We start from the raw sequence: 21,055 nt of genomic DNA, 5'->3' as shown, positions 1-21,055 counted from the left end.
TTTTTAATTTTGGAAAGGGTTGGGAGTTCTATGCTTAGTCGCTCAGTTGTGTCTGACTCTGCCACCCCATGGACTAGCCCACCAGGCTCCTCTGTCCATGGGGATTCTCCAGGCAAGAATACTGAAGTGGGTTGCCATCTCCTCCTCCAGGGGATCCTCCCAACCCAGGGATTACAGGGGAATTCTACCGTCTGAGCCACTAGGGAAGCCCACATCCAGAAATCAGTTTCCTATGTTGTTAAATGCTTCACCTAGTCAAGAAGGCCTCCTCTTTTCTCCAAATCATAGTAAACCTGTCTTGGTAATGCTCTGGAGGACATAAAGCTCCCCAGGGAATGGCCCTGGTGCCGTGTCTGCCCTGTAATGAGACATGACCTGGCAGTTTCAGACAATTCTTCCATCTCTGTGCACCTTGACCCTTAAAATAGATCTTTTATCAGATCCTCCTGGAATTAATGTTTCTCCTGAGTCTGCCTTTGGAAATGGGGCCTGAAGTTCTGGAATACAACCCTGTGTTCAGAAGGCCTAGCCCCTGGCAGAGGGCCTGGTCCCCCCAGGCAGATCACTGGGGCTTTTTGTGCTGCCCCAAGAGGATCCCTCCTGATCCCTCAGTATGAGGACAAGCCTCCTTACATTCCAGGAAGCACAGACAGTACGAGGAAGTGCTCCCAATCTGCCTCTCGTTCACTGTGCACAAACACCTTCTGAGTCTGCGTGGTGTTCTCAGCTGCTGCACATGCTGCCAGCGTTGCCTCCTCGGCAGCGGTTCCTGCAGCAACAGCTTCCGTGAGCCCATGAACACTCCACAGACCACTCACAAGCAGGGGACTATGACCTGTGCAATTTGTCCGGACTGGCTTTTTCCCCATCACAGGGTCTGAGCAAGATGTGGGTGAAAAAGCATCTGCCTCTTTGCCAAATCTCCAGAAGTTTTCCTTGCAGGGTGCTACCCTGTTAGGAAGCTGTCCAGACACTGAGCCAGCCTTTGTGGCAGACTCTGCAAGCAGGAGAAAAGTCAGTTATTTGGGTGACTGGGACTGCTGCCTGGGGCTGAGCTGGGGGGCAGATATATACAGGTAGGCTCCTCTTTTGTGACATGGCTTCCTCAGCCCCGGGGTGCTCCCTTCCACTCCCACAATGGGGCCTCTTAACTTCTGTGTTTGTAGCATCCAGCAGAGAGAGTAAGTAACAACTTGAAAAACTACTGCCTTACCAAGCATCCCTATTGTTCCAATTCATTGAATGGGCATCTATTGAACCCCTACTGTATGCCAGGTACTGTTCTGCATGCTAGGGATACATAAAGGGTACATGATTCATTCAACAAACATCAAGTCCCTATTCTATGCCAGGCTTGATTCTAGTTACTGAAGATCATGAGCAAAACAAGACAGATCCTTGCCCTTGTGGAGCTGACATTCCAGTGGGGCTGAGAGGCAATAAGCATGAGAATTATCCAGTATGTTAAAAGGTATGAACAACCATGGAAGGGGGTGCAGGGAGAAAGTACAGCAGGGTAAAGGGGATCCAGAGTGGGCAGTATTCGTAGGATAATCAGGGAAGGTTTTATTACGAAGGTGGCATTTGAGCAAAGATATGAAGTGGTGCTATTGGTAAAAGAATCCACCTGCCAATGCAGGAGACCCGGGTTGCTTTAATTTTTTTTTTTTTCATTGGCATATAGTTGCTTTACAATGTTGTTTTAGTCTGCTGTACAGCAAAGTGAATCAGTTGGACGTATACATATATCCCACCTTTTTTTTTTTTTTTGGATTTCCTTCCATTTTGGTCACCACAGAGCATTGAGTAGAGTTCCCTATGCTATACAGTAGGTTCACATTAGTTATGTATTTTACATATAGTATTGTAAATATTATCTATTTTACTCATAGTAGTGTAAATATGTCAATCCCAAGCTTCCAGTCCATCCCACACCCTTTCCCCCTTGTTATCCAGACATCATTTGTTCTCTACATCTGTGTCTCTATTTCTTCTTTGCAAATTATTCATCTATTCCATTTTTTCTAGCTTTAAGAATCTTTATGAAGATTAGAGATACACCACCTCTTTTGCCATATCCTATTAATAGACCTTTCAAAAAGCAGTTCTTATATCTTCTGGATACAGACACTTTATCAGATATATGCTTTGCAAGTATTTTTCTTGGCAGTCTGGCTTGTTTGTTCATTCTCTTAACAATGTCTTTTTTTTTTTCTGAAAAGGTTTATTGTGCACAGAGGGGAAGGGCTCAGTCCTTCTTGGCTGCCACTTTCCTCATGGTGGCCAGGACATTGCTCAGCCCCTGTCTCTTCCTCTTGGCATGGATGTATGTCCCCACCCTTTTCTTGATGAACTTGAGGGCCCACTTGTCCTCGGAGACCTTGAGCAGCTCCATGGCCCACCGCTCATAAGGGGTGAAGCTACACACCTCCCGGATCATGTCCCACATGAACTCGGTGTGCTTGGTGAGGCGCCTGAGGAAGTGGCTGTGCCTCAGTTTGCTCATGTTCTTGGTCATCTTGTGGCCCTTGTTGAGGCCCATGGCCATGGGGAATAGCAGAGTTACAGCCACTGCTCTGCAATGGCTGGCACGGCAGAAAGTTAGCAATGGCTTTTGAAAAGCAGAAATGTTCAATGTTGATGTAGTCAAATTTATCAATTCATTCTTTTTGGATTGTCCTTTTGATGTCTTATCTAAGAAATCTTCGCCTAATCCAAGATCACAAAGGTTTTCTAGAAGTTTTATAGTTTCAGATAATATGTTTAGGTCTTTAATCCATTTTGAATTACTTTTTGCAGTACAAGAGACCCAGGTTTGATCCCTGGGTTGGGAAGATCCCCTGGAGAAGGGAATGGCCGCCCACACCAATATTCTTGTCTGGAGAATCCCCATGGACAGAGGAGCCTGGCGGGCTACATTTTGTGGGGTCACAAGGAGTCAGACACAACTGAGCAACTAACACATTGTATATAGTAGAAGGTATGAATCCAGGCTCCTTCCTTTGGGTATGAATATCCAACTGTTCTAGCACCATTTGTTGAAAAGACCGTCCTTCTTCCACTGCGTGGCTTTGCGCTTTTTAAAAGAAATCGGTTATCCAGGACTTCACTGGTGGTCCAGTGGCTAATACTCCACACTCCCAATGCAGGGGATCTGGGTTTGATCCACATGCCACAACTAAGGCCCAATGCAGCCAAATAAATAATTTTTGAAAATCAGTTCTCCACATTCTTTTTTTTTTTTTGGCTGTGTCATGCCGCATGTGGGATCTTAGTTCCCCTGCAATGGGAGCACCAAGTCTTAACCACTAAACTGCCAGGGAAGTCCCAAAGTACAATTCATTTTTGTACATTGATCTTGTATCCTCCAACCATGCTAAAATAACAATTTTATTAACTTTTTTATAGATTCCATTGGGTTTTCTACTAGATAATCATGTTTCTGCAAATAAAGACAGGTTTATTTCTTTCCAATCCAGATGCCTTTTATTTCTTCTTGCTTTTATGCATTGACTAGAATCTTCAGTACAATGTAAAAGAGCAGTAGTGAGAGTAGATATGTGTCTCATTCTGGGTTTTAAGGGGAAAGTATTCAGTCTTGTGCCATTAGGTACACCATTAGCTGTAGGGTTTTTTTTTTCCCTCTCTCCAACATACTTGAAATTTATTAAACAAACATTTAGTACCAAGCAGGTTCCATTCCTGCTAATCCTAAACCTGTTTGTAAACTCAGCAAAGTCCCAGCTTCCTGTTCTTCTAGGGACTCTGGCCATATCTTTAATCAAGGGTTCCCATGAGGAGGTTAGGACAATACTCCAGGGGCAGAGTTTTATTACTTTGTGATATCAGGCAAGCAGTGATTCTCAAAGTGTGGACCCCAGACCAGCAGCAGCAGCATCACCTGTAAGCAGGACAGAAATACAAATTCTCGGGTCCTTTCTGGACCTAATGAATTTGACATTCTGGAGTTGGGAACCAGCACTCTGTTATAATGAACCCCCCAGGGGCTTATGATACAAGCATCAGTTACAAACTACTTTTCAAAAGAAGACTGCAGGACTTCCCTTGTGGCACAGTGGATGAGAATCCACCCTGTGAATGCAGGGGACATGGGTTTCCTGGTCCAGGAAGATCCCACATGCCACAGGCCTACCAAGCCTGTGTGCCACAACTACTGAGCCCATGCTCTGGAACCTGTGAGTTGAAACTTCTGAAGCCACTCACCTCAACTACTAAAGCCTGCATGCCCTAGGGCCCATGAACCACAACTGCTGAGCCCATGTGCCCAGACCCTGTGCTCTGCAAAAAGCGAAGCCACCTCAATGAGAAGCCCATGTACCACAACTAGAGAGTAGCCCCTACTCTCTGCAACTAGAGAAAGCCCACTGGCAACAGTGAAGACCCAGTGCAACCAAAAATAAAAATAATTAATTTTGAAAAGCATTTAAAAGAAAATGGCAGACCCGTTTCAGTGTCAAACCTTGGGCAATGTCTCTAGGACAAAGGCCATAGTCACAACTAGACTCTCATTAATGCATAATGGAGAAGGCTTCCAAAACAGATTAACCAATCCATATATATTTTTTTCTTCCAAAGAGCTTTATTTTTTAGATCTTATCGTGATGAAAACACTCAACATGAGATCTCTGCTTTTAACAAATTTTAAGTATATAATACATTATTGTTGACTACAGGTATAATGTACAGCAAATCTCCAGAGCTTATTAATCTTACCTAACTGAAACTTTATGCCTGTTGATTAATAACTTCCTGTTTCCCCTTCTACCCAGCCCCTGTTAACCACCATTCTAGTCTTTAATTTTATGAATTTGATTATTTTATTTTTAATATTTATTTATTTGGCTGTGTTGGGTCTTAGTTGTGGCATGTGAGATCTTCATTGCATCATGCAGGATCTTTCATTGCAGCACCCATACTCTCTAGTTGTGGCACATAGGCTTCAGTAGTTGCAGCATGCAGGCTGTCTTGTTGTGTCTCACAGGCTCTAGAGCTCACAGGCTTAGTTGCCCTGTGGCATGTGGGATCTTAGTTCCCTGACCAGGGATCAAACCTGTGTCCTCTGCATTGTAAGTTGGATTCTTAACCTCTGAACCATCAGGGAAGTCCCGAATCTATATTACATACCTCATGTAAGTGGAATCAGGTAGTACTTATCTTTCTGTGTCTGGCTTATTTCACTTAGCAAAATGTCCTTAAAGTCCATTAATGTTGTTGCATATGGCAGTGAAAGTGTTAGTCGTTCAGTCGTGTCCAACTCTTTCGTGACCCCATGGACTGTAGCCCGCCAGGCTCCTCTGACCATGGAATTTTCCAGGCAAGAATACTGGAAAGTGAAGTCGCTCAGTCGTGTCCGACTCTTTGTGACCCCATGGACTGTAGCCTACCAGGCTTCTCCATCCATGGGATTTTCCAGGCAAGGATACTGGAGTGGGTTGCCATTTCCTTCTCCAGGGGATCTTCCTGACCCAGGGATCCAACCTAGGTCTCCTGCATTGTAGGCAGATGCTTTACCCACTGCGGCATATTGGAGCGGGTTACTATTTTCTACTCCAGGGGGTCTTCCTGACCCAGAGATCAAACCTGCATTCTCTTGTGTTTCCTAGATTGGCAGGTAGATTCTTTACCACTGCGCCAGGTGGGAAACCCACTATCACTTACATGTGACTCTTACATGTGAAATCTAAAATATGATACAGGGACTTCCCTGATGGCCTAGTGGTTCAAAATCTGCCTTCCACTGCAGGCGGACACAGGTTCAATTTAACCTATGGGAACTAAGATCCCACATGCCTTGGGGCAATTAAGCCTGCAAATAACTAGAGAGGCTTGCATGCTGCAACAAAGACCCAGCACAGCCAAAAAATAAAATATCATGCAACTGAACTTATTTACAAAAGAGCAACAGACTCACAGACATAAAAAACAAATTTATGGTTAACAAAGGGGAAAGGGGATGGAGGAGGGATAAATTATGAGTTTGGGATTACCAGATTATCTATCTATCTATCTATCTATCTATCTATCTATCTATCTATCTATCTATCTATCTATATATATATATATATATATATATATATATATATATATGGATAACACTTTTTCTTTTTTTGGCTGCACTGGGTCTTAATTGTGGCATGCAGGATTTTTAGTTGCAGCATGTGAACTCTTAGTTGTGGCATGTGAGATCTAGTTCCCTGACCAGGGATCAAACCTAGGTTCCCTGCATTGGTAGTGCAGAGTCTTGGCCACTGGACCACCAGGGAAACCCCAGAAATATATATATTCTTAATCACTTATGCTGTACACCAGAAACTAACACAACACTGTAAATCAACTATACTTAAAAATCTAAAATGTAGTACATCCGATGTTTGGGCTTCCTTAGGGATGGTTTCTATTTAGTGAGTTTTCCCCTGTGTATGGTTTATACTTTCTTTTTATTTATTTATTTATTTTTGGCTGTGCTGGGTCTCTATTACTGTGGGCGGGCTTTCTCTAGTTGTGGTGAGCGAGGGCTACTCTCTAGTTGCGGTGTGTGGGCTTCTCATTGTGGTGGCTTCTTGTTGCAGAGCAAAGGCTCTAGAGTGCGGGCTCAGTAGTTGTGGCACATGGGCTTAGTTGCCCTGCAGCATGTGGGATCTTCCTGGACCAGGGATCAAACCCATGTCCCCTGCATTGGCAGGTGGATTCTCAACCACTGGACCACCAGGGAAGTCTGGTTTACACTTTATATTTTCACTGCAATTTAAAATCTGGATATTTGAAATAATGTGGCAGCTCTGGAATTCAGATTCTCTCCTCCCCAGGGTTTGTTGCTGCTGCTGTTTAGTGACTTTTCTTAACTAATTTTGTAAAGTCTATATTCTTTGTTGTGTATGCTCACCAAAGTGACCTTCATTAACTTAGTAGCCAGCCAATAGAGATTTCCTGAAGTTCTTTGAACCAGGTCTTCAACCTTTGCCTAGGGTTTCTGTGTGTGTCATGCATGCTTTGAAAAATCCAGCAAGGTAGTTTACAACTCTGCCTTAGCAGAGTTTTCCAAAGGGCGTCAAGATTACCCCCAGGTGGAAATAATGCCATTTGTAGCAACACAGATGGACCTAGAGGTTATCATACTAATTGAAGTAAGTCAGGCAAGGAAGGACAAATACCACTTATATGTGGAATCTAAAAAAAGAATGATGCAAATGAACTTAAACAGATCTCAAAGTCAAATTTATGGTTTACCAAAGGGGAAAAGTCGGGGAAAGTGATACATTAGGAGACTGGATTGGTCATATACACACTACTATATATAAAACAGATAACTAATAAAGACCTACTGTATAGCACAGGGAATTCTACTCAATGTTCTGTAATAACCAGTATGGGAAAAAGAATTTGAAAATGAGTGGAAATATATATGGATAACTGATTCACTTTGCTGTACACCTGACACTAACACAACATTTTAAATCAGCTATACGCCAATAAAAAAAAAGTCACCCAGAGGTGAAAGCATACGGTCTCCTCAGTTCTTTACTGGGCATGCTTGCAGTCCTGCAGTTGCAAATGCATGTGGCCTTCCAGATTCCCAGAAATATGTCAGAGTTTTTCAAAGGTCCCTCTGGACATCTCACTCCCAGTTTTTCATGATTTTTTGGTCAACTTCTTGTTGATTCCAGCTGTTATCACCACCTCAGGCAGCTGTGATTCAGAGAGAGCTCTGTATCAAGTCAAATAAAGACAAGCCTGGTAAGTGAAGGTTTCCAGGGAACTGCCATACAGATCAAGAATGACAGTTCTCTGGGCCTCACACCCATTAGGATGGTTACCATAAAAAAGAAAAGAAGTGTTGGTTCGGATGTGGGGAAAATCAGAACCGTTGTGCACTCTTAGTAGGAATATAAAATGGTGCAGCTGCTATGGAAAAAAAAAATATGGCAGTTCCCCCAAAATTAAAAAAAAAAAAACAATTACCATATGATCCAACAATTCTACTTCTGGAAAAATATCTAGAATAATTGAAAGCACAGTATGAAATAGACTTTGCATACCCATGTTCATTGTGGCATTAGTCACAAAAGCCAAAAGGTGGAAGCAGTCCAAGTGTCCATCAATAAATGAATGGATAAGCAAAAAGTGGGATATTCATACAATAGAATATTATTCAGCCTCTAAAGGGAAGGAAATTCTGACATGTGCTGCAACAGGAATGAACTTGAGAACATTATGTTGTGTGAAGTAAGCCAGTCATAAGAAAACAAATACTGTATGTTTCCACTTATGTGAGGTATCTAAAGGAGTCAAATTCATAGAAACGTAAAGTAGAAAGGTAGTTGCCAGGGGCTGGGGAGGGGCAGGAGGCTGAGTGGGGAGATGTTGGTTAATGAGTCTAGAGTTTCAGTTTTTCAAGATAAAAAAGTTCTGAAGATTTGTTTCACAACAATGTAAATATTCTTAACACTCATGCACTGTATACTTAAAAATGGTTAAGGTAGTAAATTTTATGTTATGTATTAAAAAGTGAAAGTGATAGTCGCTCAGTTGATCCCATGGACTGTAGCCCACTAGGCTCCTCTGTTCATGGGATTTTCCAGCCAAGAATCCTGGATTGGGTAGCCAGCTATTCCCTTCTCCACGGGATCTTCCCCACCCGGGGATTGAACTCTGGTTTCCCGCTTTGCAGGCAGATTCTTTACCTTCTGAGCCCCCAGGGAAGCACCTTGTTATATATATTTTGTTACAATTAAAAGCACATGGACACCTACTATGTGCCTGGCATTCTTCATCTTTGTACACCCAGTGCCTGCATATCATGAGTGCTCCTTATCATTCCCTCTCAGCAACATTTGACTCCCTTCTTGAAATGCTTTTTCTCTTGACTTCCAGAAATCCTTCCTTGGTTCTGTTCCTGCCACACTGGCTGCTCCTACTCAGTGTTGTGCCAGTTCCTCCTCATTACACTGACTTCTATACCTTGGAAATGCCCCATGGCTTAGGCCTCTAACCTCACTTACTTTCACTTCCTAGGTAATTTCCTCTGGCTGTAAATGACTTTGATATTCTGATGCCTCCTAAATGTGTTGTCTCCAGCCTGTACCTCACTCCTGACCTTTAGTCATATCCAATCACTTACTTAACATCTCTAAATGATATTTCAGGAGCATTTCAGAGTTCAAAAGAACAATATAAAACCCCTAATTGCTTCTCCAGCTGACTCTCAGCTTAACTAAAACCTTCTGAGTCATTCTTAACTCCTCTCATCCACACCCTGTTATCTAATCCATCAACATAGTCCTTCAGCTCTACCTTCAAAATAATTCCAGAAAACATCTCCTCCACTGCCCAGTATCCAAGGCACCAAAAACCACTGCATGATTTACTAAAATGGCCTCCTAACTGTCTTTCTTGCTGCCCCTTCCCCTACTCCCTGCCTTCTGTGTGGTCCACATGCAGAAGCCAGTCTGGTTATGTCTCTCTTCTCTGCCCCAAAACCCCTAAGTGGCTCCCTATCCCACTCAGAATAGGAGCCAAAGCATTTAAAATAGCGATGAGGCCTTGCATATTCTGCCCCCACAACATACTTCTGTGACTCACTTGCTCAAGCTGCACTGATATCTTTGCTGTTCCTTCTCCCAGAATGCTCTTTCCCTAAACTTCCACAGACTTCATTCCCTCAGGTTTCAGCTCCAATGTCACCTTATCACAGAAGTTTCTGTGATCATCCCAAATAAGATAGCAACCCTTCCTATCTCCTAATCCGTTTTATCTCTAATTTATATACAAATATATGTTTACTCATCCATTTATTGACCACCTTTCTCCTCCAAGGACATTGTTCTGTTTATTGTTCCATTCTCCAACACTTAGTACAGGTACCTGGTGTGTTGTAGGCACTCAATATACATTGGATAAATGAACGAATAAATGTTCAGTAATTAGCTGTTAAATGAAGATTAGTATGTTACTTTTCAGAATATCAGCAAAACCTAATTTATCAATTGCCTAACAATCCATTTTCCAGGATGTGTTAAGAGAAAATTAATTCATTGAGTCATATCCACAAAAGAAGGTGAGATGTTCCAAGGAGAAATTCTAATATTAAAGTTGACCCAACTGGGTTTGAGCAGAGCCATGCTTAACTTCAAGATTTCTGTTTTAAGAAAGATTTTTGAGTGAGATATAGATATTTGAAACTCATTCCCACAAATCTGGAATGCCTAAACGTTCATCCTAGTTTGGATTTCTCAATCATGACAGGTGGGTCCTTTTTGATCCTGACGCCCTTCCTTGTGACAACATGGCATGACAGGCATGTGCATCATTCTTCATTTTTGGTGACTGTCCTGTTAATATACAGCAGTAAGTAAATAATCAGACTGCTGGTTTGAAAAGCAAACTAAAAAGGATTAAAGACTTAGGAATACATCTTAATTCAAATAAGATGCTAAGTCCTATTTGCTCCAGGAAAAAAGGAGAGGTAAAACACTGCTGTGGAAGTGAAGGGGGGCGGTGGTACTCCTACTACCAGAAGTTTTAACAGCACCAGGCAGGTTGTTGAAAGTCAACCTTGTGTTGAAGGACAGTTCAGTTCAGTTCAGTCGCTCAGTCATGTCCAACTGTTTGTGACCCTATGGACTGCAGCACGCCAGGGTTCCCTGTGCATCACCAAATCCCAGAGCTTACTTGAACTCATGTCCATCAAATTGATGATGCCATCCAACCATCTTATCCTCTGTCGTCCCCTTCTCCTCCCACCTTCAATCTTTTCCAGCATCAGGGTCTTTTCCCATGAGTCAGTTCTTCCCATCAAGTGGCCAAAGTATTGGAGTTTCAGCTTTAGCATCAGTCCTTCCAATGAATATTCAGGACTGATTTCCTTTAGGATAGACTGGTTTGATGTCCTTGTAAAAGCATCAGTTCTTTGGCGCTCAGCTTTCTTTATAGTCCAACTGTCACATCCATACATGACTACTGGAAAAACCATAGCTTTGACTAGACGGACCTTTGTTGGCAAAGTAATGTCTCTGCTTTTTATTATGCTGTCTAGGTGGGTCATAGGTTTTCTTCCCAGGAGCAAGCATCTTTTAATTTCATGGCTGCAGTCACCAACCATCTGCAGTGATTTTGGAGCCCCAAAACATAAAGCCTCTCACTGTTTCCATTGTTTCCCCATCATCTATTTCCCATGAAGTGATGGGACCAGATGCCATGATCTTAGTTTTCTGAATGTTGAGTTTTAAGCCAGCTTTTCTACTCTCTTTCACTTTCATCAAGAGGCTCTTTAGTTCTTCTTTGCTTTCTGCCATAAGGCACCAAAAAACACTGATTTACTGAAATAGCCTCCTAACTGTCTTCCTTGCTGCCCCTTCCCCTACTCCCCACCTTCAAAAACAAACAAACTCATAGAAAGAGATCAGATTTGTGTTTGCCAGAGGTGGGGGTGGGAAAGGGGGAATGAGATGGTGATGGTTTAAAGGGTACAAACTTCCAGGTATATGATAAATAAGTACTAGGGATGTAATGTACAACATGAGAAATATAATGAACACTGCTGTATGTTATATATATATATATAAAAGAGTAAATTACAAGAGGATCACAGGGAAATTTGTTTTTTCCTATTTCCTTAATTTTATATTTATATGGAATGATGGATGTTCACTAAACTTGTGATAATCATTTCACGGTGTATGTAAACAAGTCATTATCTGTACACTTCAAACTTATATAGTGCTGTAAGTCAATTATATCTCAATAAAACTGGAAGAAAAAAATAAAGATTTTCTCTTCATTGGTTTGGAGAAATTTTATTACAATGTGCCTTTGTGTAGTATTTTTCATGCATCTTTTGCTGGTGTTCATTGAATTTCTTGGATCTGTGAGCTTATATTTTTCATTAATTTTGGAAAGTTTTAGGACTTTATTCTTTACATGCTTTTTCTGTCCCCTCTGCTCTTCTTTGGGGTTTCGATTTCCTGCATATTAGGTCACACAAAATTGTTCCACAGCTCACATATGCTCTTTTTAATTTTTGGAGATTCTTTTTCCCTTTTTCATTTTCCTAGTTTCTATTTCTATGACTTTAAGTCATTAATGTTTTTCTTCTGCAATGTCTAGTCATTAATCCCATTGGGTGGATTTTTCATCTTTAGAAATTCACTTTGGGTGAATGTTCCATGTCTCTGATCAACTTTTTTTAACATATGGAGTGCAGCTTTTAATAAATTTTTTTAGCATTATTCTCTAATTCTAACATGTGTGTCCATTCTGGGTCAGTTTCCATTGATTGATTATTATGCGTCCTGTTTTCCTGCTTTAAAAAAAATAACATTCTTATTGAGATATAATTCACATACCACACAATACATGATTTAAAGTGTACAGTTAAATGCTCTTTTTAAAGGATACTTACAGGCTTGTGCAACCATCACCACAATCAGTTTTAGAACATTTTCAGCACCCCAAAACCCTGTATCCCTTAGCAGTTATTGCCTTTTTTCCCCAGTCATATCCCCTACCCCACCAGCCCTAGACAACCACTAATCTACTTTGCATTTCACTTGCCTATTGTGGATATTATCTACAAACGGGATCATACAACATGTGGTCCTCTGTGACTGGCTTTTTTCACTTAGTATATGTTTTTCAAGGTTCCTCCATGTTGTAGTATGTACCTCTCCCTTCTTTTTATGCCTAGTCATTTTTTTTTGGGGGGGGTAACAGACATGGTGAATTTTACCTTATTAGGTACTAGGGTTTTATTATTAGTAGTATTCCTATGAATCTTCCTTATCTTTGTACTGAAATACAGTTACTTGGAAACAATTTGATTTTTCAGGGTCTTCCTTTAATGATTTATTAATTGAGTATGGAGTGGTACTAAGTCCAGGGCTAATTATTCCCCACAACCTTCCTGTGTATTCCATGCCCTGTGAATTAGGAGTTTTTCCAATTGACCTATGTGCCAGGCCTTTTTTTTTTTTTTTTTGACATGTACACACTGCTATATTTATTTATTATTTATTTTTGGCTGCACTGGGTCTTTGTTGCTGTGTGGGCTTTCTCTAGTTGTGGAGAGCACGGGCTTCTCATTGTGGAGGCTTCTCTTGTTGCAGAGTATGGACTCTAGGTGCACAGGCTTCAGTAGTTGCAGCACTTGGGAGTTGTGGTGCATGGGCTTAGTTGCTCCACAGCATGTGGAATCTTTCCAGACCAGAAATAGAACCCATGTCCCCTGCATTGGCAGGTGGGTTCTTACCCACTGGACGAACCAGGGAAATCCCAGGGGTTGTATCTGTGATGCCATTTTGACAGTGGTATCAACAGAATTTGCCGTGACAAAGGAGAATCAAGCATGATACATCTGCTCTTTGGCTTGTATGACAAACTTGGTGTAATGGTGCCATTGGTTGAGATGAGGGTGACAGGAGGGTGTTTGAGTTAGGGAAATTCAAGAAATCTGTTTGGATGGGTTAAATCTGAGATGCCGTATGAGACATCCATGTGAAAAAGTGCAACAAGCCATAGCATATAAGAGTCTGGTGACATCTAGGCCAGAGGCCTAAATCAGTGGATATTACAAATATTTGCAATAATTAAGGCTAGGAGACAAGATGAAGTCACCAAGGGACAAAATATTGGCTATAAAAGTAAGGGGGCCAGGATCATGGCCAAGGATACGCCAACATTTAGAAACGATAAAAGTGGAGCAGTAGTCAGAGATACAGGAGAAAACAAAGAGAGTGAGGGCAAGAAACCGTGGAATATGCTGAGTGGTCACAGGAAGGGGTAGAGAAGTAACTGCTAGTTTGGGAAGATTGTTAATCATCAGTAATCTGGTTAAGAGAAGTCTCAGAGACAGGGAGTGATAGAAGCCAAACTGAATTAAGTCAAATATGCCTTAGGAAGTCCCTGATGGCCCACTGGCTAGGACTTGAAGCTTTCACAGCTGGGGCCTGGGTTCAATCCTTGGTCAGGGAACTAAGATCCTGCAATATGCTGGTGGCACAGCAGAAAAAAAAAAAAAAGTTAAATATGCTCTGGGTTGTGAGAAAGTGGAGACTGAAGAGAGCCAGAAGATTGGCTTGTGGAGGAGCATAACAATGGAGTAATGCCTAGAGTAGCATAAAGAAAGAAAGAAAGTGAAGTCGCTCAGTTGTGTCCAACTCTTTGCAACCCCATGGACTGTAGTCTACTAGGGTCCTCCGTCCATGGGATTTTCCAGGCAAGAGTACTGGAGTGGGTTGCCATTTCCTCCTCCAGAGGATCTTCCCGACCCAGGAATCAAACCTGGGTCTCCCACATTGCAGGCAGGCGCTTTACCATCTGAGCCACCAGGGAAGCTATAGAGTAGTATATGGGGCCAAAATTCACAAGTAAACATGCCTGTGGATGTTGACAACACAGTCCATCAAACAATTCAGATGGCTATCAGTAGGGGAAAAAAAAGTGAAGTCGCTCAGTCGTGTCTGACTCTTTGTGACCCCATGGACTGTAGCCTACCAGGCTCCTCCGTCCATGGGATTTTCCAGGCAAGAATACTGTAGTGGGTTGCCATTTCCTTCTCCAATCATTAGGGGAACAGCTGAACAATTATACATTTATTCCACGGAATGCTGCTGCTGCTGCTGCTAAGTCGCTTCAGTCGTGTCCGACTCTGTGCGACCCCATAGACGGCAGCCCACCAGCCTCCCCTGTCCCTGGGATTCTCCAGGCAAGAGTACTGGAGTGGGGTGCCATTGCCTTCTCCGATTCCACGGAATACCATGAATCAATTAAAAAGGAATAAACCACTGTCCATTATATATTAGTAACTTTTGAAAGTATCAAAACAATACTTGAAAAAAGTAAATGATGGGTGGATTGTATCAATATCAAATGTATCAATATTCAGTACATGGCATTTCTCTGTATTATTTCTCAAAAGTACATGTGAGTCCACATCTCAAAATTTAAAAGTTGAATAAAAAAATATTTCCAGTACGTACATAATTGGGGTTTCTTCCCCCCCAAAGACAACATTTATCTTGACATAAAAAAATTTTTTTTTTCACTTTGTGAATAATACGAAGCGAGGGTGGGACGGGAATCTCAACCTGGTTTCCCCTGGCTATTGGGATAGACAGCTTTGAAGGCTTCCAGGACCGCCCCCGCCTCAAGGGTCCTGGGTCGCCCCTCCCTAGAGTGTGGCAGAACTACAAACTGCTAACGGGGGCGGCCCCTCTAGCCCACCTCGGAGGTCCACGTCTTGTTAGCCCAGAAGATAACACCTCTAGCTGTCCGAGCTGGACCGAATTGAAGAATTTTCGCCCTTTTCCGCTCAGCGAGGGAAAGGCTCTCTCTCGCCCACCCGTCCGCGGTTCCCTAACAGTCATGCCTTGGGTGAGCATCCTCTGCTTCCCGCGCCTTTCTGGGAGGACGCCACGCTCACTCTCATTGCTCTAATGACCCAGAAGCTGGGCTAGGAGGACTGGCCGCGTTTTCCGGGCAGGGTGAGTCATTTCCGGTCACAGGCTCCCTCCCCCGGAAGTGAGGCCTGATGTAAACACCGGAGCTGGGCGTCAAGGCCCGGGAGGTCAGAAAGCCGGGCCGCGGGCGGCACCGAGAACTGGATCTGGGATCGGGGACGCACAGAGGTCAGGTCAGTGCAGGCGGCAGGGATCTGGGGCATGGTCCCAAAATTGGTTGCGGTCTAGGGGACAAAGGAGTCTTTTGAGCAGGAGTTTTGGTTGATGGAAGGTATCTAACACAAACATCTTAAGTAGGTGCTGGCACTGGGAGGAGTATGAGGGTGGTCTTGGACATAAGGGGTGGGGGAGCTATGTGTGAGGAATCCCTGGGCAGGGTCCTTGGGTGGCACAGGTCTTGGGATTGGGGGTCCCAAAGAAGAGGTCTTGGAAGGTGGGGGAATCTCCAACGAATGGGTCTTTGTGGGGGGTTAGGCAGTCCAGTGGAGGTGGTGTGGAGAGGTGAGGGGGACATTTGGAGGGTGGGAAGAGGGTGTGCCTGGGCAAAGATTTGGGGAAGATAGGTGTTTAAAGGGAGTATGGGGACTCTAGGGCAAGACTATTAGGGGAATCTGGGGCAGGCATCTTGCTGGGGGGATTGAGTAGTCCCAGGTAGGGGTTTTGGAAAGTCTGTGTCCTGGGTAAGGATCTTGAGGCAGTAAGGTCCCCTGGGGCAGGGTCTTGGGGAGAGGATAGGGAGTCTGGAGGAGGGATCTTAGGGGGTATTCAATTCCTGAGGGTAGGTCCCAGCCAACCCATGTCAAAGTCAGGGATAGCAGAACACATGTGAGTGTATGTCCCAGGGGTGGGGCATCTGAGTGATAAGGAAATTCTGAAGTAGGGTCTTTAGGGCATACAGGGATCTGGGGGAAGGTCCAGGTTGTCCATGATTGGGCAGAAGTTAGCATGTCATGAGAGGGACTGTCTGGAGGTAGGAATGGGATCCTGAAGGTATTTCAGGAAGTGTGTGAGGAGGGAAAGTGTGAGAGCTCGAGAGTGATAGAATAGGTTGGAGTAGAAGGACATGGAAGGAGAGATCCTCAGAATGGTGGACCAACCATAGCAGGTCTCAGGGCCAGGTCGGGGAGGTGCAGGAGGGGGTGGGTGCTTGAGCTCCCTTTCCCATTTATTGACAGGCAGACTTAGGTACTAGGTCCAGGTGTAAGAAGAGAAGTGGATATGGGGGGGTTCCAGGCCTTGTTGGGCACTAAGGTCAGGATTGGCTGGGGGTAAAGAGGAGACATCACTGAAATACCCCCTACCTCATTATTTCCTGAGAAACAGTCAGGGCCAGGAAGTAAGGAGGAGGGGCAGGGGTGGTCGAGGTTGGGGTAGGCCCACAGAGTTGGGGTCAACCAAGTGTGAGAAGATGGGAATGTTCCTGCCCATGCTCCTTGGGGTCTTGGGAGCTTAGACTGGAGACCCTAGGATTCTCCCCCTGATTTTGTCTTCTCTGCAATACTGCTGGGGTTAGATAGCAGAGTGGAAGGAGGAAGAAGTAATTAGTTGAGGACAGGAGTTCTAGGACTCAGAGAACAGACCAAAGGACTCTTCCCAACCCTACCCCCATTTGTGTCCAGGGAAGTAATCCTGGACCATGACTCAGCAGCCACTTCGAGGCGTGACCAGTCTGCGTTTCAACCAAGACCAAAGTGAGAGAGGCTTGTGCCTGTGCCCTTTTGGGAGCGAGGGGAGGGAGAGAATGGCCACAGGTGGATGTTAAGCCCCTAGCTTCCTACTTGGGCATCCTTTGAGGCAGCCTGGATTCCTCCCGTCCCCAGGCTGCTTTTGCTGTGCTATGGAGACAGGTGTGCGCATCTACAACGTGGAGCCATTGATGGAGAAGGGGCATCTGGGTGAGCTGTCGGTGGGGAGGTGCAATGGGCAGAAGGGATGGGTTGGGCATTGCCACCCACCCCTACTGACACCTTGGTCCTTGTCCAGACCATGAGCAGGTGGGCAGCATGGGCCTGGTGGAAATGCTGCACCGCTCCAACCTGCTGGCCCTGGTGGGCGGTGGTAGCAGCCCCAAGTTCTCAGAGATCTCAGGTAAGTGTCCTCATCCCATGCCACCCTTGGCCCAGATTCCCTAGAATCCTGGCCTCCCAGAGGCACTGGCAAATGAAAAGTAACTCAGAGTCACACAGTGAGGCTTACAAGTCCTGGATCTCATTGCTTGAGAAGCTTGGTGTTTTGTCTTCATTTAACAAACACTTGTTGAATGCCCCCTGTATGCCATGTCCTTACCTATAGAGCGCTTGCTGTGATCCTGGTGCTGTCCTAACCACTTTACATGTATTAACTCATTTAATACTCAGAATAACTGTGTGTGGTAGGAAGTATCATTATTCCCGTTTTTACAGATGAGGAAACTGAGGCCCAAAGAGGTTAAGTGATTTATCCAAGGTCACACAATCAATAGGTTTTAAAATCTTGGGGCAGTCTCCCCAGTGCCCTCTTGCTTTGAGTCTCAAGCACCATCTTGTTTTAAAAGTTTTTGTTTATCCCACCGGGGCATGGCAAGAGAAGCCCTAGGATCCCTCACAGAAGTCTTCTGGGGGTGTATGGACTGGGACCCTGGAGGCAGAAATGGTTACTGATGGGAAGTTCCAGGCCTGGGTATGAGTCCCTACTTGGTTGCTGATGGGTTGTGAGGTCCTTGGCCAGATAGCCAACCCCTTCGAGCCTCAGCTTCCTCATCTGTAAATGAGTATAGCAGTTCTAGAACCTGTCTCCTGAGGAATCACAAGTGGTCATGCTGTGTGAGGATCACATGGGGTGCTAGCAAAAGGTTAAGCAAGTGGGTTGAGGTCCCATGGGGAGTAGGGGTAGGTCTTGTGTCACCAGGGCTGCCCCTCACCCTACACGTTGGCCCCGACAACACACCCACCTGCCAAGCAGTGCTGATCTGGGACGATGCCCGGGAGGGCAAGGACTCCAAGGACAAGCTGGTGCTGGAGTTCACCTTCACCAAGCCAGTGCTGGCTGTGCGCATGCGCCATGACAAGTGAGCCTGAGGTGGACTGGGGGTGGGGGAGGTAGGAAGTTCCCCCAGCAGGCGAGAGGGTTCATCCTGCATGGGTACCCTGCCCTCTCTCACAACCATCCTGTGTTGTGTGATCCCCACAGAATTGTGATCGTGCTGAAGAACCGCATCTATGTGTACTCCTTCCCTGACAATCCCCGAAAGCTGTTTGAATTTGACACCCGGGACAACCCCAAGGGTGAGAGGACCCTGAGATGCAGATGTAATGGCAGGAGGCAGTGGATGGGGAAGAGGAACATGCAGAAAGGAATTGGGAAAGAGAGGCAGGGAGGGAGTCTGCATAGAGATGCTCCCAGTGTATCCATTTTCCCATCCCTTAGCCAGTTCTCTCTCTCCACTCTTGGCCCTGTCCCACCCCTGGCTATCTGAGATCACAGAGCAAAAAGGCTCAGTAAGGACATTTGTGGGTATGCCAGGAATTCCTGGGCCTCCTGGGACTGCCACAAATGCATTGGGAGGTAGGGAATCTGCCTTGATGGTGGGGAGCACAGCTGAGGACAAGCCCCCTGTGGGTTCTGTGGGTAACCTGTATCGTAGGTTGAAGTCCAGCCTTTATCCAGCTCTGTCCATCTGAGACCCTGCCTGGCCCCATCGTCCTCTTTACCAGCCCACCCCCCCTCACACCTTAGGGCTCTGTGACCTCTGCCCCAGCCTGGAGAAACAACTGCTAGTGTTCCCAGGACACAAGTGCGGGAGCCTACAACTTGTGGTGAGCTGCCCAGTGGGCAGGGATGGGTAGGTGGACTGGCTCTCCCTGTGGACTCTTGGCCACTGACCTCCTTACTACCTACTCTAAGCCTAAACTGCTCCTTCTACCATAGGACCTGGCAAGCACAAAGCCTGGCACATCCTCTGCTCCGTTTACCATCAATGCACATCAGAGCGACGTGGCCTGTGTGTCTCTGAACCAGCCAGGCACGGTAGTGGCCTCGGCCTCTCAGAAGGGCACACTTATTCGCCTTTTTGACACACAGTCCAAGGAGAAACTGGTGGAACTGCGTCGAGGCACCGACCCCGCCACCCTCTACTGGTAAGCACAGGGCATGGGTGGTGGGCTCTTGACCCCATGCCCAGCATGACATGTGGGCATCACTGCTGGTCTGTCTTTCAGCATCAACTTTAGCCATGATTCCTCCTTCCTGTGTGCATCCAGTGATAAGGGCACAGTCCATATCTTTGCTCTCAAGGATACCCGCCTCAACCGCCGCTCTGCGTGAGTACCTCCTGCCCTACCCTGCCTTACCCCCATCATCCTCCTGCACATATACCACACCTGAGCTTAGCCAGTATTGCCTGCAGGCTGGCTCGCGTGGGCAAGGTGGGGCCTATGATTGGGCAGTACGTGGACTCTCAGTGGAGCCTGGCGAGCTTCACCGTGCCTGCTGAGTCAGCCTGCATCTGTGCTTTTGGTCGAAATACTTCCAAGAATGTCAACTCTGTCATTGGTGAGTAGGAATAGCACTGGATTAAGGGTACTGCATGGGCAAAGGCCCGCAAATTGGACCTGAAAGAATTTTAGGTCATGGGAGGCCTGAGGGAGCAAAAATGGATGGTTCACTTCCATCATCAGTAAGAGATGGCATGTGGGCAAAGGCCTGTAGGTAGACCCTAGGCTATGGGACACCTGAGAGGATTAGAGTGTAGCTTTGGCAGCCTCTAACCTTTTCCAATCCTCCCCTCTCTTCCAGCCATCTGTGTAGATGGGACCTTCCACAAATATGTCTTTACTCCCGACGGAAACTGCAACCGAGAGGCTTTCGATGTGTACCTTGACATCTGTGATGATGATGACTTTTAAGGACCCTGTGGCTTGTGCTAGGGACCTTCAGTGGCAGATTGCAAAGCCTGTGCGGGGGTGGGAGTGCTGTGGAAGCCGCCACCCAGGAAGCATTAATGGAGCAGGTGCCCACTTTGCACTCTTAAGAGCAATGCCCAAACAGCTCAGTTGCCCCAAGCACTTCCTGATGACTGTGTGCCTACAAGGCCAGGCCAGGGACTCAGGGAGACAATGGATCCCCTGGAGCTCCCAGCCTGAAGAACACTGCTAAGGACCCAGAGTGGGTGCCCTAATCCAACCTGTGGGGATTTTTTAAAAAACTTCCCAGAAAGAGACGCTCTCTGATGTGATGAATTATCAATAAAATGCCCTTAATAGTATTTATGACTGGACCTTGGGAGTGGGGCCTAGAGAAGATGAGGCTGAAAAGGCCCTGCAGGAGTTTCCTGAAAGGTGTGACCCTCTTGGACCTTGACAGGAAGGAAGTGGGATCTTGCTCTGGTCGGTCTGACAGTCTCTGCGTGTCCTTTAAGGTCTGGCTACTTGGTGCCAGAACAGCCAGCATCTCCCACAACCGTCCCTGTGGCGCCCCCGTGTGGAGGTGGATGGGAATGTCTCGCCCCATGGCGCAGACTTAATTTCCCGGCAGCCCCGGCTACCCCACAGTTCCGGTTTGTTGTTTGCACTTCCGATTACGTGCATCAGTGCACATGCGCAGCC

General features: G+C 45.4%; 1 protein-coding gene, 1 non-coding gene and 1 pseudogene across 12 annotated transcripts; 1 reads left to right on the top strand and 2 right to left on the bottom strand.

The window, feature by feature from the left end:
• Positions 1–1,505: 1,505 nt before the first annotated feature.
• Positions 1,506–15,676, bottom strand: LOC145535707 (large ribosomal subunit protein eL36 pseudogene; annotated as a pseudogene). The gene is made up of 2 exons (XR_014075486.1): positions 15,555–15,676; positions 1,506–2,576 (listed from the first exon to the last, which is right to left on the bottom strand). The product of XR_014075486.1 is annotated as a large ribosomal subunit protein eL36 pseudogene (transcript).
• TRNAG-ACC (transfer RNA glycine (anticodon ACC)) lies at positions 6,212–6,284 on the bottom strand. Its single transcript has one exon. It is a non-coding gene; the product is annotated as a tRNA-Gly (tRNA).
• On the top strand, positions 15,553–20,715 carry WDR45 (WD repeat domain 45). 10 transcript variants are annotated; one of them, XM_081564854.1, is made up of 11 exons: positions 15,553–15,646; positions 17,093–17,164; positions 17,294–17,368; positions 17,457–17,561; positions 18,414–18,519; positions 18,642–18,736; positions 19,188–19,267; positions 19,380–19,588; positions 19,670–19,771; positions 19,858–20,003; positions 20,247–20,715. In XM_081564854.1, exons 2-11 carry the CDS (start codon positions 17,110–17,112, stop codon positions 20,354–20,356), a joined length of 1,083 nt encoding a protein of 360 aa, XP_081420980.1. In that variant the 5' UTR covers positions 15,553–15,646; positions 17,093–17,109; the 3' UTR covers positions 20,357–20,715. The 10 variants fall into 10 exon arrangements, with proteins under 10 accessions (XP_081420980.1, XP_081420979.1, XP_081420978.1 ...); XM_081564853.1 differs by having other exon boundaries at positions 18,411–18,519; XM_081564852.1 differs by having other exon boundaries at positions 18,360–18,519.
• The last annotated feature ends 340 nt before the right edge of the window (positions 20,716–21,055 follow it).

The sequence above is a fragment of the Giraffa tippelskirchi genome, chromosome X (genome assembly GCF_054371585.1).
Source record: "Giraffa tippelskirchi isolate mGirTip1 chromosome X, T2T-mGirTip1v1.2.pri, whole genome shotgun sequence".
In the NCBI taxonomy this organism is placed as follows: domain Eukaryota; kingdom Metazoa; phylum Chordata; class Mammalia; order Artiodactyla; family Giraffidae; genus Giraffa; species Giraffa tippelskirchi.
The sequence above is the reverse complement of the archived record's forward strand: the minus strand, read 5'-3'. Positions and strand labels throughout refer to the sequence as shown.

Bases quoted from the DNA above. Each gene is read 5' to 3' on its own strand.
- WDR45 (XM_081564850.1), top strand. From the start codon at position 17,110: ATGACTCAGCAGCCACTTCGAGGCGTGACCAGTCTGCGTTTCAACCAA. The intron at 17,369-17,456 runs GTGAGCTGTCGG...GTCCTTGTCCAG, and splicing joins GATGGAGAAGGGGCATCTGG to ACCATGAGCAGGTGGGCAGC. The intron at 20,004-20,246 runs GTGAGTAGGAAT...CCTCTCTTCCAG, and splicing joins GAATGTCAACTCTGTCATTG to CCATCTGTGTAGATGGGACC.